General features: G+C 42.2%; 2 protein-coding genes across 2 annotated transcripts in view; both read right to left on the bottom strand.

Moving 5' to 3' along the window:
• Window positions 1–1,556: 1,556 nt before the first annotated feature.
• On the bottom strand, window positions 1,557–2,237 carry LOC135218876 (adhesive plaque matrix protein-like). The gene has a single exon (XM_064255323.1). It carries the CDS (start codon window positions 2,235–2,237, stop codon window positions 1,557–1,559), a length of 681 nt encoding a protein of 226 aa, XP_064111393.1.
• A 1,114-nt stretch (window positions 2,238–3,351) lies between these two features.
• The window catches only part of LOC135218875 (mucin-2-like), a 16,580-nt gene continuing 7,387 nt past the window's right edge, over window positions 3,352–12,544 (bottom strand). The window contains exons 2-3 of the mRNA XM_064255322.1: window positions 5,510–6,108; window positions 3,352–4,136 (exon numbers count right to left, since the gene is read on the bottom strand). Coding sequence (XP_064111392.1) covers window positions 3,352–4,136; window positions 5,510–6,108 — 1,384 coding nt within the window. The remainder of the gene's footprint in view (window positions 4,137–5,509; window positions 6,109–12,544) is intronic.

Below are 12,544 nucleotides of genomic sequence, written 5' to 3'. Positions count from 1 at the left end.
AGGGTTTGATCTTGAGGACGATTGAGGTTGAGATGAGGGTTTGATCTTGAGGATGATTGGGGTTGAGTGGGGGTGTGATCCTGAGGTTGAGTAGGGTAGATGGAGGGTTTGATCTTGAGGATGATTGTGGTTGAGTGAGGGTTTGATTTTGAGGATGATTGGGGTTGAGGGAGGTTTGATCTTGAGGATGATTGAGGTTGAGTAAGGGTTTGATTTTGAGGTTGAGTAGGGTAGATGGAGGGTTTGATCTTCAGGATGATTGGGGTTGATGGAAGGTTGGATCTTGAGGTTCAGTAGGGTTGAGGTAGAGTTCAATCTTGAGGATGATTGGGGTTGAGTGATGGTTTGATCTTGAGGTTGAGTAGGGTTGAGGGATGGTTTGATCTTGAAGATGATTGGGCGGTTTTGAGTGAGGGGTTTTGATCTTTGAGGGGTGGAGTAAGGGTAGAATTGGAGGGGTTTGGATCTTGAGGATGATTTGGGGTTAAGTTAGGGTTTGACCTTGAGGTTGAGTAGGGTAGATGGAGGGTTTGATCTTGAGGATTATTGGGGTTGAGTGGGGGTTTGATCTTGAGGTTGAGTAGGGTAGATGGAGGGTTTGATCTTGAAGATGAATGGGGTTGAGTGAGGCTTTGACCTTGAGGTTGAGTAAGGTAAATGGAGGTTTTAATCTTGAGGATGATTGGGGTTGAGTAAGGGTTTGATCTTGAGGTCTAGTTGGGTTGAAGGAGGGTTTGATCTTGAGGTTGAGTAGGGTTGAGTGAGGGTTTGATCTTGAGGTTGAATAGGGTTGAGGGAGGGTTTGATCTTGAGGATGATTGGGGGATTGAGTGTGGGGGTTTGATCTTGAGGATGATTGGGGTTGATGTGGGGGTTTTGATCTTGAGGTAATGATTATGGGTTGAGTGGGGTTTGATCTTGAGTATGATTGGGTTGATGTAAAGGTTTAATCTTGAGGGTGAGTAGGGAAGATTGGAGGGTTTTGATCTTGAGGATGATTGGGGTTGACGTGGAGGCGGGTTTTAATCTTGAGGGTTGAGTAGGGGAAGATGGAGGGTATTTGAATCTTGAGGTATGATTGGGGTTGAGTGGAGGGGTTTGATCCTGAGGTTTAGTAAGCGGTAGATGGAGGTTTTGACTCTTGAGGATGAATTGGGGGTTGAGTGGGGCTTTGATCTTGAGGTTGGAGTAGGGTTAGGATGGAGGGTTTGATCTTGAAGATGATCTTGGGTTGAGTGAGGGGTTTAATCTTGAGTTGAGTAGGGAAGTATGGAGGGGGTTGATCTTGTAGGATGATTGGGGCTTGAGTGAGGGTTTAAATCCTTGAGGTTGAGTAGGGAAGATGGAGGGTTTTGCATCTGTTGAGGGAGATTGGAGGGTTGAGTGGGGGTTTGATCTTGAGGATGATTGGGGTTGAGTGGGGGTTTGATCTTGAGGATGATTAGGGTTGAGTGGGGGTTTGATCTTGATGGATGGATGTTAGGGGTTGAGTCGGGGGTTTTTTGATCTTGAGGATGATTAGGGTTGAGTTGAGGGTTTTGATTCTTGAGGGATGATTAAGGGTTGAGTGAGGGTTTTTGATCCTTGATGGTTGAAGTATAGGGAAGATGGAGGGTTTGATCTTGGGGATGATTGGGATTGATTGAGGGTTTGATCCTGAGGTTGAGTAGGGTTGAGGGAGGGTTTAATCTTGAGGTTGATTGGGGGTTGATAGATGGTTTGATCTTGAGGTTGAATACAAAGAGGGATGGTTTGATCTTGAGGATGATTTGGATTGAGTAAGGGTTTGACCTTGAGGTTGAGTAGGGTAGATGGAGGGTTTGATCTTGAGGATGATTGGGGTTGAGTGAGGGTTTGATCTTGAGGTTGAGTAGGGTAGATGGAGGGTTTGATCTTGAAGATTGATTTGGGTTGAGTGAGGGTTTGATCTTGAGATTGAGTAGGGTTGAGGGAGGGTTTAATCTTGAGGTTGATTGGGGGTTGATAGATGGTTTGATCTTGAGGTTGAATACGAAAAGGGATGGTTTGATCTGGAGGATGATTTGGATTGAGTAAGGGTTTGACCTTGAGGTTGAGTAGGGTAGATGGAGGGTTTGATCTTGAGGATGATTGGGGTTGAGTGAGGGTTTGATCTTGAGGTTGAGTAGGGTAGATGGAGGGTTTGATCTTGAGGATGATTGTGGTTGAGTAAGGGTTTGATCTTGAGGTTGAGTAGGATAGATGGAGGGTTTGATCATGAGGTTTAGTGTGATTGAGGGAGGGTTTGATCTTGAAGATGATTTGGGATGAGTGGGGGTTTGATCTTGAGATTGATTAGGGTTGAGGGAGGGTTTGACCTTAAAGATGATTGGGGTTGAGTGAGGGTTTGGTCTTGAGGTTGAGTAGGGTTGAGGAGTGTTTTGATCTTGAGGATTATTGGGGTTGAGTGGGGGTTTGATCTTGAGGTTGAGTAGAGTAGATGGAGGGTTCGATCTTCAGGATGACTGGGGTTGAGTGGGGGTTTGATCTTGAGGTTGAGTAGGGTAGATGGAGGGTTTGATCTTGAGGTTGAGTAGGGTAGATGGAGGGTTTGATCTTGAGGTTGAGTAGGGTAGATGGAGGGTTTGATCTTGAGGATGATTGGGGTTGAGGGAGGGTTTGATCTTGAGGTTGAGTAGGGTAGATGGAGGGTTTGATCTTGAGTATGATTGGGGTTGAATGAGGGTTTAATCTTGAGGTTGAGTAGGGTAGATGGAGGGTTTGATCTTGAAGATGATTGGGGTTGAGTGGGGGTTTGATTTCGAGGTTGAGTAGGGTTGAGGGAGGGTTTAATCTTGAAGATGATTGGGGTTGAGTGAGGGTTTGATCTTGAGGTTGAGTAGGGTAGATGGAGGGTTTGATCTTGAGGATGATTGGGGTTGAGTGAGGGTTTGATCTTGAGGTGGAGTAGGGTAGATGGAGGGTTTGATCTTGAGGATGATTGGGGTTGAGTGAGGGTTTAATCTTGAGGTTGAGTAGGGAAGATGGAGGGTTTGATCTTGAGTATGATTGGGGTTGAGTGAGGGTTTAATCTTGAGGTTGAGTAGGGAAGATGGAGGGTTTGATCTTGAGGATGATTGGGGTTGAGTGAGGGTTTAATCTTGAGGTTGAGTAGGGAAGATGGAGGGTTTGATCTTGAGGATGATTGGGGTTGAGTGAGGGTTTAATCTTGAGGTTGAGTAGGGAAGATGGAGGGTTTGATCTTGAGGATGATTGGGGTTGAGTGGGGGTTTGATCTTGAGGATGATTGGGGTTGAGTGAGGGTTTGATCTTGAGGTTGAGTAGGGTAGATGGAGGGTTTGATCTTGAGGATGATTGGGGTTGAATGAGGGTTTAATCTTGAGGTTGAGTAGGGTAAATGGAGGGTTTGATCTTGAGTATGATTGGGGTTGAATGAGGGTTTAATCTTGAGGTTGAGTAGGGTAGATGGAGGGTTTCATCTTGAAGATGATTGGGTTTGAGTGAGGGTTTGATTTCGAGGTTGAGTAGGGTTGAGGGAGGGTTTGATCTTGAAGATGATTGGGGTTGAGTGAGGGTTTGATCTTGAGGTTGAGTAGGGTAGATGGAGGGTTTGATCTTGAGGATGATTGGGGTTGAGTGAGCGTTTAATCTTGAGGTTGAGTAGGGAAGATGGAGGGTTTGATCTTGAGGATGATTGGGGTTGAGTGAGGGTTTAATCTTGAGGTTGAGAAGATGGAAGGTTTGATCTTGAGGATGATTGGGGTTGAGTGAGGGTTTAATCTTGAGGTTGAGTAGGGAAGATGGAGGGTTTTGATCTTTGGGAATTGATTTGGGGTTGAGTGGGGGTTTGATCTTGAGGATGATTGGGGTTGAGTGGGGGTTTGATCTTGAGGATGATTGGGGTTGAGTGGGGGTTTGATCTTGAGGATGATTAGGGTTGAGTGGGGGTTTGATCTTGAGTATGATTGGGGTTGAGTGAGGGTTTAATCTTGAGGTTGAGTAGGGAAGATGGAGGGTTTGATCTTGAGGATGATTGGGGTTGAGTGAGGGTTTAATCTTGAGGTTGAGTAGGGAAGATGGAAGGTTTGATCTTGAGGATGATGGGTTGAGTGAGGCTTTTGATCCTGAGGTTGAGTAGGGTAGATGGAAGGTTTGATCTGAGATGGATTGAGGGTGAGTGTTTGATCTTGAGGTTGAGTAGGGTAGATTGGAGGGTTTGATCTTGAGTATGATGGGTTGAGTGAGGTTTTAATCTTGAGGTTGAGTAGGGGAAGATGGAAGGGTTTGATCTTGAGGATGTTGGGTGAGTTGAGGGTTTAATCTGAGATTGAGTAGGGCAGATGGAGGGATTGATCTTGAGGATGATTGGAGTTGAGTGGGGGTTTGATCTGAGGATTGATTGGTTGAGCGGGGGTTGATCTTGAGGATGATTAGGGTTGAGTGGGGGTTTGATCTTGAGGATGATTAGGGTTGAGTGAGGGTTTGATCTTGAGGATGATTAGGGTTGAGTGAGGGTTTGATCTTGAGGATGATTAGGGTTAGTGGAGGGTTTGATCTTGAGGTTGAGTAGGGTAGATGGAGGGTTTGATCTTGGGGATGATTGGGATTGATTGAGGGTTTGATCCTGAGGTTGAGTAGGGTTGAGGGAGGGTTTAATCTTGAGGTTGATTGGGGGTTGATAGATGGTTTGATCTTGAGGTTGAATACAAAGAGGGATGGTTTGATCTTGAGGATTGGATTTGGGGTTTGAGGGGTTGGTTGAATTTTGAGGATTTGATTGGTTGGTTTGGGGAAGGGAGGGTTTTTGATCCTGGGAGGGTTGGAGAAGGGAGAGAGGGAGGGTTTGATCTTGAGGTTTGAGTAGGTTAAGAGGGTGATTTGAGGTGAGGTACTTGGATTGAGAGGGGTGGTTGATTTTCTTACGGTTTGGAGTGGTTAAGGGAGGTTTGATCTTTGAGTTGAGTATGATGAGGGAGGGTTTTGATTACTTGAGGTTGGGAAGCAGGGTTAAGGGAGGGGTTTGGGAATTTGAGGTTGAGTATGAATTGAGGGAGGGTTTTGATTCTTGAGGTTTGGGTTGAAAGTCGTTAAGAGGCTTTTGGTTTGATCTTGAGGTTTAGTGTGATTGAGGGAGGGTTTGATCTTGAGGATGATTGGGGTTGAGTGGGGGTTTGATCTTGAGGTTGAGTAGTGTTGAGGGAGGGTTTCATCTTGAAGATGATTTGGGATGAGTGGGGGTTTGATCTTGAGATTGATTAGGGTTGAGGGAGGGTTTGACCTTAAAGATGATTGGGGTTGAGTGAGGGTTTGGTCTTGAGGTTGAGTAGGGTTGAGGGAGTGTTTTGATCTTGAGGATTATTGGGGTTGAGTAAGGGTTTGATCTTGAGGTTAAGTAGGGTAGATGGAGGGTTTGATCTTGAGGTTTTGTAGGGTTGAGGGAGTGTTTTGATCTTGAGGATGATTGGGGTAGAGTTGGGGTTTGATGTTGAGGTTGAGTAAGGTAGATGGAGGGTTTGATCTTGAGGATGACTGGGGTTGAGTGGGGGTTTGATCTTGAGGTTGTGTAGGGTTGAAGGAGTGTTTGATCTTGAGTATGATTGGGGTTGAGTGAGGCTTTGACCTTGAGGTTGAGTAGGGTAGATGGAGGGTTTGATCTTGAGGATGATTGGGGTTGTGTGGGGTTTGATCTTGAGGTTGAGTAGGGTTGAGGGAGGGTTTGATCTTGAGGTTGAGTAGGGTTGAGGGAAGGTTTGATCTTGAGTATGATTGGGGTTGAGTGAGGGTTTGATCTTGAGGTTGAGTAGGGTTGAGTGAGAGTTTGATCTTGAGGTTGAGTAGGGTTGAGGGAGGGTTTGATCTTGAGTATGATTGGGGTTGAGTGAGGGTTTGATCTTGAGGTTGAGTAGGGTTGAGGGAGGGTTTGATCTTGAGTATGATTGGGGTTGAGTGAGAGTTTGATCTTGAGGTTGAGTAGGGTTGAGGGAGGGTTTGATCTTGAGTATGATTGGGGTTGAGTGAGAGTTTGATCTTGAGGTTGAGTAGGGTAGATGGAGGGTTTGATCTTGAGGATGATTGGGGTTGAGTGAGGGTTTGATCTTGAGGTTGAGTAGGGTAGATGGAGGGTTTGATCTTGAGTATGATTGGGGTTGAGTGAGAGTTTTCGGGATTTTGCTTGAAAAGGTTTTTTTTGAGTCTTGAGGAGGGTTTGGATCTTGAGTTTAGATTGGGGGTTGAAGGGTTGAGGAAGTTTGTCTTGAGGTTTGAAGTAGGGTAGAATGAGGGTTTTGGATCTTGAGGATGATTGGGGTTGAGTGGGAGGGCTTTGATCCTTGAGGTTGAACGGTTAGGGGTAGCATGGAGGGGTTTGATCTTGAGCTATGGGATTGGGGTTGGGTTTGAGGTTTGATCTTGATGGTTGAGTAGGGTTTGAAGGGAGGGTTTGATCTTGAGGTTGAAGTGGGGTTAAGGGACGGGTTTTTTGATCTTGGAGGTTTGAGTCTTGAGTTTTAGGGAGGGTTTGATCTGAGGTTGAGGTTAGGGTTCAGGAGGGTTTGAAATCATTTCAAGGTTGAGACAAGGGTTGATTGGAGGGTTTGGGATTTGGAGTGAGTTGTGATTTGAGGAGGGTTTTGAACTTTCAAGTTAAGTAGGGTTGGGAGGAGAGTTTTTACTTGAAGTAAAGTCGCTTTGAGAGGTGGTTTGATTTTGGGGTTGAGTGGGGTTGTGAGGAAGGTTTGATCTTGGGGTTAAGTGGGGTTGTGAAGAAGGATTGATGTTGAGGTTGAATTGGATTGGATACAGTTGGATCTAGAGATTGAATAGGGCTGGGTTATAGAGGGTTTGATCATTGGGTGAGTTGGGGCTGGGGGAGCGTTTTATCTTGAGGTTGAGTGGGGTTGTAGAGGGTTTGATCTTTGGGTGAGTGATGTAGGGGAGGGTTTGATTATTTGATGAGCAGGGTTTAGAGGGTGATCCCTTGTGATGTAGGGGAGGGTTTGATATTGAGATTGAGCAGGGTTGTAGAGGGTTTGATCCTTGGGTGAGTGGGGTTAGGGAGGGATGAATCTTGAGGTAAAGTGGGGTTGGGAGGAAGGTTTGATATTCAGGTTGAGTGGGATTGGTAACGGGTTTGATTCAGAGGTTATATGGGGCAGGGAGGAGAGTTTGATCTTGAAGTTGAGTGGGGTTGGGAGAGGGTTTGATCTTGAGGCTGAGTAGGATGGAGAAAGGGTTCGATCTTGAGGTTGAGTGTTGTTGGGAGGAGGGTTCGATCTTGAGGTTGAATGGGGTTGGAGATGATAACTTGCTCCGAGATGAAGCGGAGCTGGAACTCAGCTGGGGCTCTTGTTCCTAAGGAGGTATGCGAAAAGTTAGGAAGTATAAGTAACTGTAGCCCTGAGGTTAATTGATACTAGAAAGGAAAGGCGATCTGCAGGTTGAGTGAGGTTGAGTCTGTGGTCTGAGGTTGAGACAGAGGTTGGTGCGACGTGAGGAAGGTTCAACTCACCTTTACATTTGGTGTTTGTTTATACGATTGTCATTCGAGTTAAAAGAAAGGGGCGTCGAATGCCAATGAGAAAAAATCATTAACGAATGGTTTAACATCCATTTTGCTAATATATAAAAGCTTCTGCAAAAAAAATGTACATAAATAATTGTTAATGAAATTCATTTCACAAAGAACGCATCGAAATGAATTCATTACGAAAATTCCTCTTCAATGACGAATTTTCGAATTAATGAATGCATAATTCGTAGGAAATGAGATTCGATATTAGATGATATACGACGCATCAATTGCACAAATATGAAATCGGTTGCTGGGTACAACGGAATCACTTTTCACTCGTCGAATTATAAAGCTGCTTTACAATTCTTCAAGCGGCGGTAAAGCACTTTTATAAAGAAGAAATAAATCAGTAAATAAATAGAAATTCTGTGTTTATAGATGCGTTAAAAATTATGTTAATTTTGGACATAAGAAGGGATGCTATTCTATTAACTAAATCTTGTCCAGGTCAACCTTTATAATTTCCAACAGATATAACCTTTTATCAAGGAAACAATTCATAAATAACTGTATACTTCTGTATAACCACATACACATTTAAGTACTCTGTTACAATTAAAACCATAACAATTTTGTCTTGATGATAATAATAAAAACTGACTAACAATGAGGGAGAGAGAGAGAGAGAGAGAGAGAGAGAGAGAGAGAGAGAGAGCATCACGAACTTCTAGAAGACGGATGGCTAAAGTTCCTCGCGCTTCTTAGGTAAATGCAATAGTGGTTGTCATGCTGTTTTTTTTGGTGAATAATCAGTCAGTCAAGTAAGAATATATATATATATATATTTATATATATACGATAATATATACTATTATTAGATATAAATAATATAGTATATATATATATTTATAATATATGACTGGTAAAAATGTTCTGCTAACAACAGAATTCCATCTAATAAGAGCCCATAAAAACACCAAAATGTATAGAGAAAAGTAAAAAACTATATTTCAGAGACTGCTGTCTCTCTCTTCAGGTATATGAATGAGAAAAGTTTACAGAAAAGGTGTATTTATACCAGAGATCCGTCCACAAGTAAGCCAATTTAGGTCACCCCCGCTGATAATCTTCCTTTAATCTTCTTAAGCGTTGGTTGAATGAAAACTTGGTCGATGACATCTGAAACCCACGCCCCTTTTGAGATGTTCATTACCTGCTTCTCTTTTATTAAGGCCGATTCCATCATTTGACTCTTGTACCGGCAGTTGCTGCTATAAATTACACGTGACACATTCCAGTTTATTCTATGGTTATGTTCATTTATATGGTTGAAAATAGCCGAGTTCTGTTGTCCATACCTAACTGACCGTTTGTGTTGTATTAATCTCTGGGGAAGTGATTTATCTGTAAATCCGATGTGAGATTGGTCACAGTCTTGGCAAGGGATCTCATAGACCCCAGAGTCCTTGGGAGATGTCTTTTGTTGGACGTTAATCAGGGATTTGGCTAAGGTGTTTGGGTAGGTAAATGCAAAAGGGTTGGATTTCCCAAGGGTGTGGGTTATTCTCTTAATCGTCTCCAGGTGAGACACACCCAACAATAAAATGAAAATTCCTCACCTGGAGACGATTAAGAGAATAACCCACACCCTTGGGAAATCCAACCCTTTTGCATTTACCTACCCAAACACCTTAGCCAAATCCCTGATTAACGTCCAACAAAAGACATCTCCCAAGGACTCTGGGGTCTATGAGATCCCTTGCCAAGACTGTGACCAATCTTACATCGGATTTACAGGTAAATCACTTCCCCAGAGATTAATACAACACAAATGGTCAGTTCTTAGGTATGGACAACAGAACCTCGCTATTTTCAACCATATAAATGAACATAACCATAGAATAAAAACTGGAATGTGTCACGTGTAATTTATAGCAGCAACTGCCGGTTTACAAGAGTCAAATGATGGAATCGGCCTTAATAAAAGAGAAGCAGGTAATGAACATCTCAAAAGGGGCGTGGGTTTCAGATGCCGTCGACCAAGTTTTCATTCAACCAACGCTTAAGAAGATTAAAGGAAGATTATCAGCGGGGGGTGACCTAAATTGCTTACTTGTGGACGGATCTCTTGTATAAATACCACCTTTTCTGTAAACTTTTCTCATTCATATACCTGAAGAGAGAGACAGCAGTCTCTGAAATATAGTACTTTTTCTCTCTACATTGTTTGATGTTTTTATGGGCTCCTTTTATTAGATATATATATATATATATATATATATATATATATATATATATATATATATATATATATATATATATATATATATATATATCTCTTATATATATATATATATTGTATGCGTTAAGGACTGCCCTTAAAATAGATACGTTCCTGTCTGTGAGATGGAATCACAACTAAGACGCCTCCATCTACCGCACCTGTATAATACTACCATGGCCATCTGATGACACTATTCCCACGTATCATGACACTGTTGTCAACACAACGCACATACATACAACTACTCTGTGTTTAGGCTAAGCTGACAGTGTTGTCTTTACAGTATTATGATAGTGAAATGAAGGGCAACACGATAAACTGTGTGACACTACGATTAACAAAATCAAGCTTTACTTGTACCTTTTTCTTCATTTCACTCTCACTTCTTCGGTTTTCTGCGTAAGGGTTTACTTCGGGAAAAAAAAAGGTGTTACTTTCGCTTGTTATCTACGCGTCACCTACGTAGAGTAGTACTAAACACCCTATGGTAAATGGAAAGTAGACGGCCGCACGAAGATAACGTTTATTGATAGTTTGCTGACCACCCAATTTAGCGATGGCTGCTTATTTTGATCCCCGAGGGCTAATATTAAACACGGCGTCCCATGGAGCTTCCCCCACGTTCAGTGCTATAGAAGATTCACATCACCCGTGCATCTGATGTCTAGGCCAGTCCTTTACGACGTTCTTGATTGGCTGTTGCTAAGCCAATGACAGGGCTGGAAACTCTCAGGCTCTCGAGAGAGTTTAAACAGGCAGGATGTATAGTCCACCTCTCCTGAAGGATATGTCTGTCTTTCACCAGTATCCCTCAAGAGAGGTGGAACAGACATCCCGCCTATGTGAACTCTCGAGAGAGACTGAGAGCTTCCAGCCCTGTGACTGGCTTATCAACAGCCAATCAAGAGCGTCGTAAGGGACTGGCCTACATATCAGATGCACGGGTTATGTGAATCTACTATAGCACCTCGGAGTAGGTGATGCGTAGATAATAAGCCAAGGCAACATCCAGTCATCTATATCTGCCAATGTTCCCTTTAAAAAAAATAATAATAAAAACAAAGTTTCCAAAATGAGGACGATAAGAGGTCTGCCTCACTTGGGACGCCTAGTTTTGGATTACTGATAGTTTTATTGAACTGACAGGTGGTGCCTATTTAGTTAATAATAATAATTTTTATTTTCAGCTCAAGGCCATATACGTGGAATATACAAAGAATAGACAATAACATACAGTCTAGATACAGAAGATAAAATGATAAAAAAAAGAAGACCTAAGATTAATCGGCAATATCCATATTTGCTGAGGTAGTATAAAAGAAGATAGTCAAAATAATGGTCATACACGTACTAAGATTGAGAATAGTTAAAAATAAAATGTAAAAACTATATTGATTATAATCACAGTAATAATGAAAAGAGGAAAATACCAGTAATGACAATAATCATAGCAATACAATAATAGTGACAGATTCTGCAGATGACATTTTGCAAAAACAGAGATTAAGTCATTTAGGGAACAAACTCATTTTCCCATCTTCCCCACATTTAGATCTTCTTCTTGTCTCACTGCTTAGGATGCCGTTCTCTTTCTTATTCTGGCACACTTAATCTCGGGAGAAAGAGGCCGTGCATCTTGGAGGGATTGGACTTCGGCCTGTCTATCAAGGGGCATGCATAATATGCCAAAACCGCAAAACACAAAACCCCTGAAGGAGGGTAGTGCCGTCAGTGTACCTCACTTAGTGTGCTGTAGGAATGGGTCCTGGAATTACTTAAGGTTCACTGCAGAGTTCCTTCGACCCCTAGCTGCAACCCCCTTTCATTCCTCTTACTGTACCTCCGTTCATATTCTCTTGCTTCCATCTTTCTTTCCACCCCCTCCTAACAATTGTTTCATCTTGCAACAGCCAGGTTTTCAACCTGTTACACCTTTCAAACCTCCTTATTCTCAATTTTTTTTTTTTTTCAGCGCTGAATGACTTAATAGGTCCCAGTGTTTGGCCTATGGCCTAAATTTTATATTCCAGTCCATTCCACAACGCAAAACGCAATTCCAAGGTCAACTGGCATTATGAAACCTAACGACTGGAAAGTGATATGTATCTTAATGAAGTAATAACTGCCAAAAAATGGGCCAAGCCAAGATAGGATGTAAATAAAAAAATATTTAATATATAACATACGCGAAATACATCATAGATGAATGGCTAGGTACAATTCGCCACATAAAATTACTTATTTTATAAAGAATTACCATGCTATTTCAAAAGATTTAAATATTTTTGTGAACCAAACGGGGAATTATGACGTTCTTTACTGTAGAAGTGTAACAGACCAGGCTTTTCTCTCTTACCTCGTTGTGAAGGAGTAAAATTGTCCGTCAGCTACAAGAAAGGTGAAATCCTTCAAGTGTAGATGTCTTTCGAACAGAACGAAAGCCATGTCATCGTTTATCTAATTTGTCTAATGAAACTTACACGAATACCACTCATATTCCAATCATTAATTTTGGAACGAGCCCCTGCTAGCTGCCAATTCAAGATTAGGCAAAAATTTAGCTTATCATGCAAAGTAAGCTTTGCTTGATATCTGGAGAAGCCAAAGCAATAATTCAAGTTTCAGTGGACGGTTGAGCTGTTTACTAATTGTGAAGCTGCAATACAGCAATACATTTTAAAATATTTTTCATAATTTGTGATTAAATCAGAGACACTAGCGTTACATCAACGTGGCCTAGTACTAGAACCACAGTTTTTGACAATACAGTT

This window comes from Macrobrachium nipponense, chromosome 1 (genome assembly GCF_015104395.2).
Source record: "Macrobrachium nipponense isolate FS-2020 chromosome 1, ASM1510439v2, whole genome shotgun sequence".
NCBI lineage: Eukaryota > Metazoa > Arthropoda > Malacostraca > Decapoda > Palaemonidae > Macrobrachium > Macrobrachium nipponense.
Note: the sequence above shows the minus strand (reverse complement) of the source record. Positions and strands in the feature narration are given on the sequence as shown.

Excerpts from the sequence above, each read along its gene's own strand:
- LOC135218876 (XM_064255323.1), bottom strand. The coding sequence starts at position 2,237 with ATGATCAAACCCTCCATCTATCCTACTCAACCTCAAGATCAAACCCTT.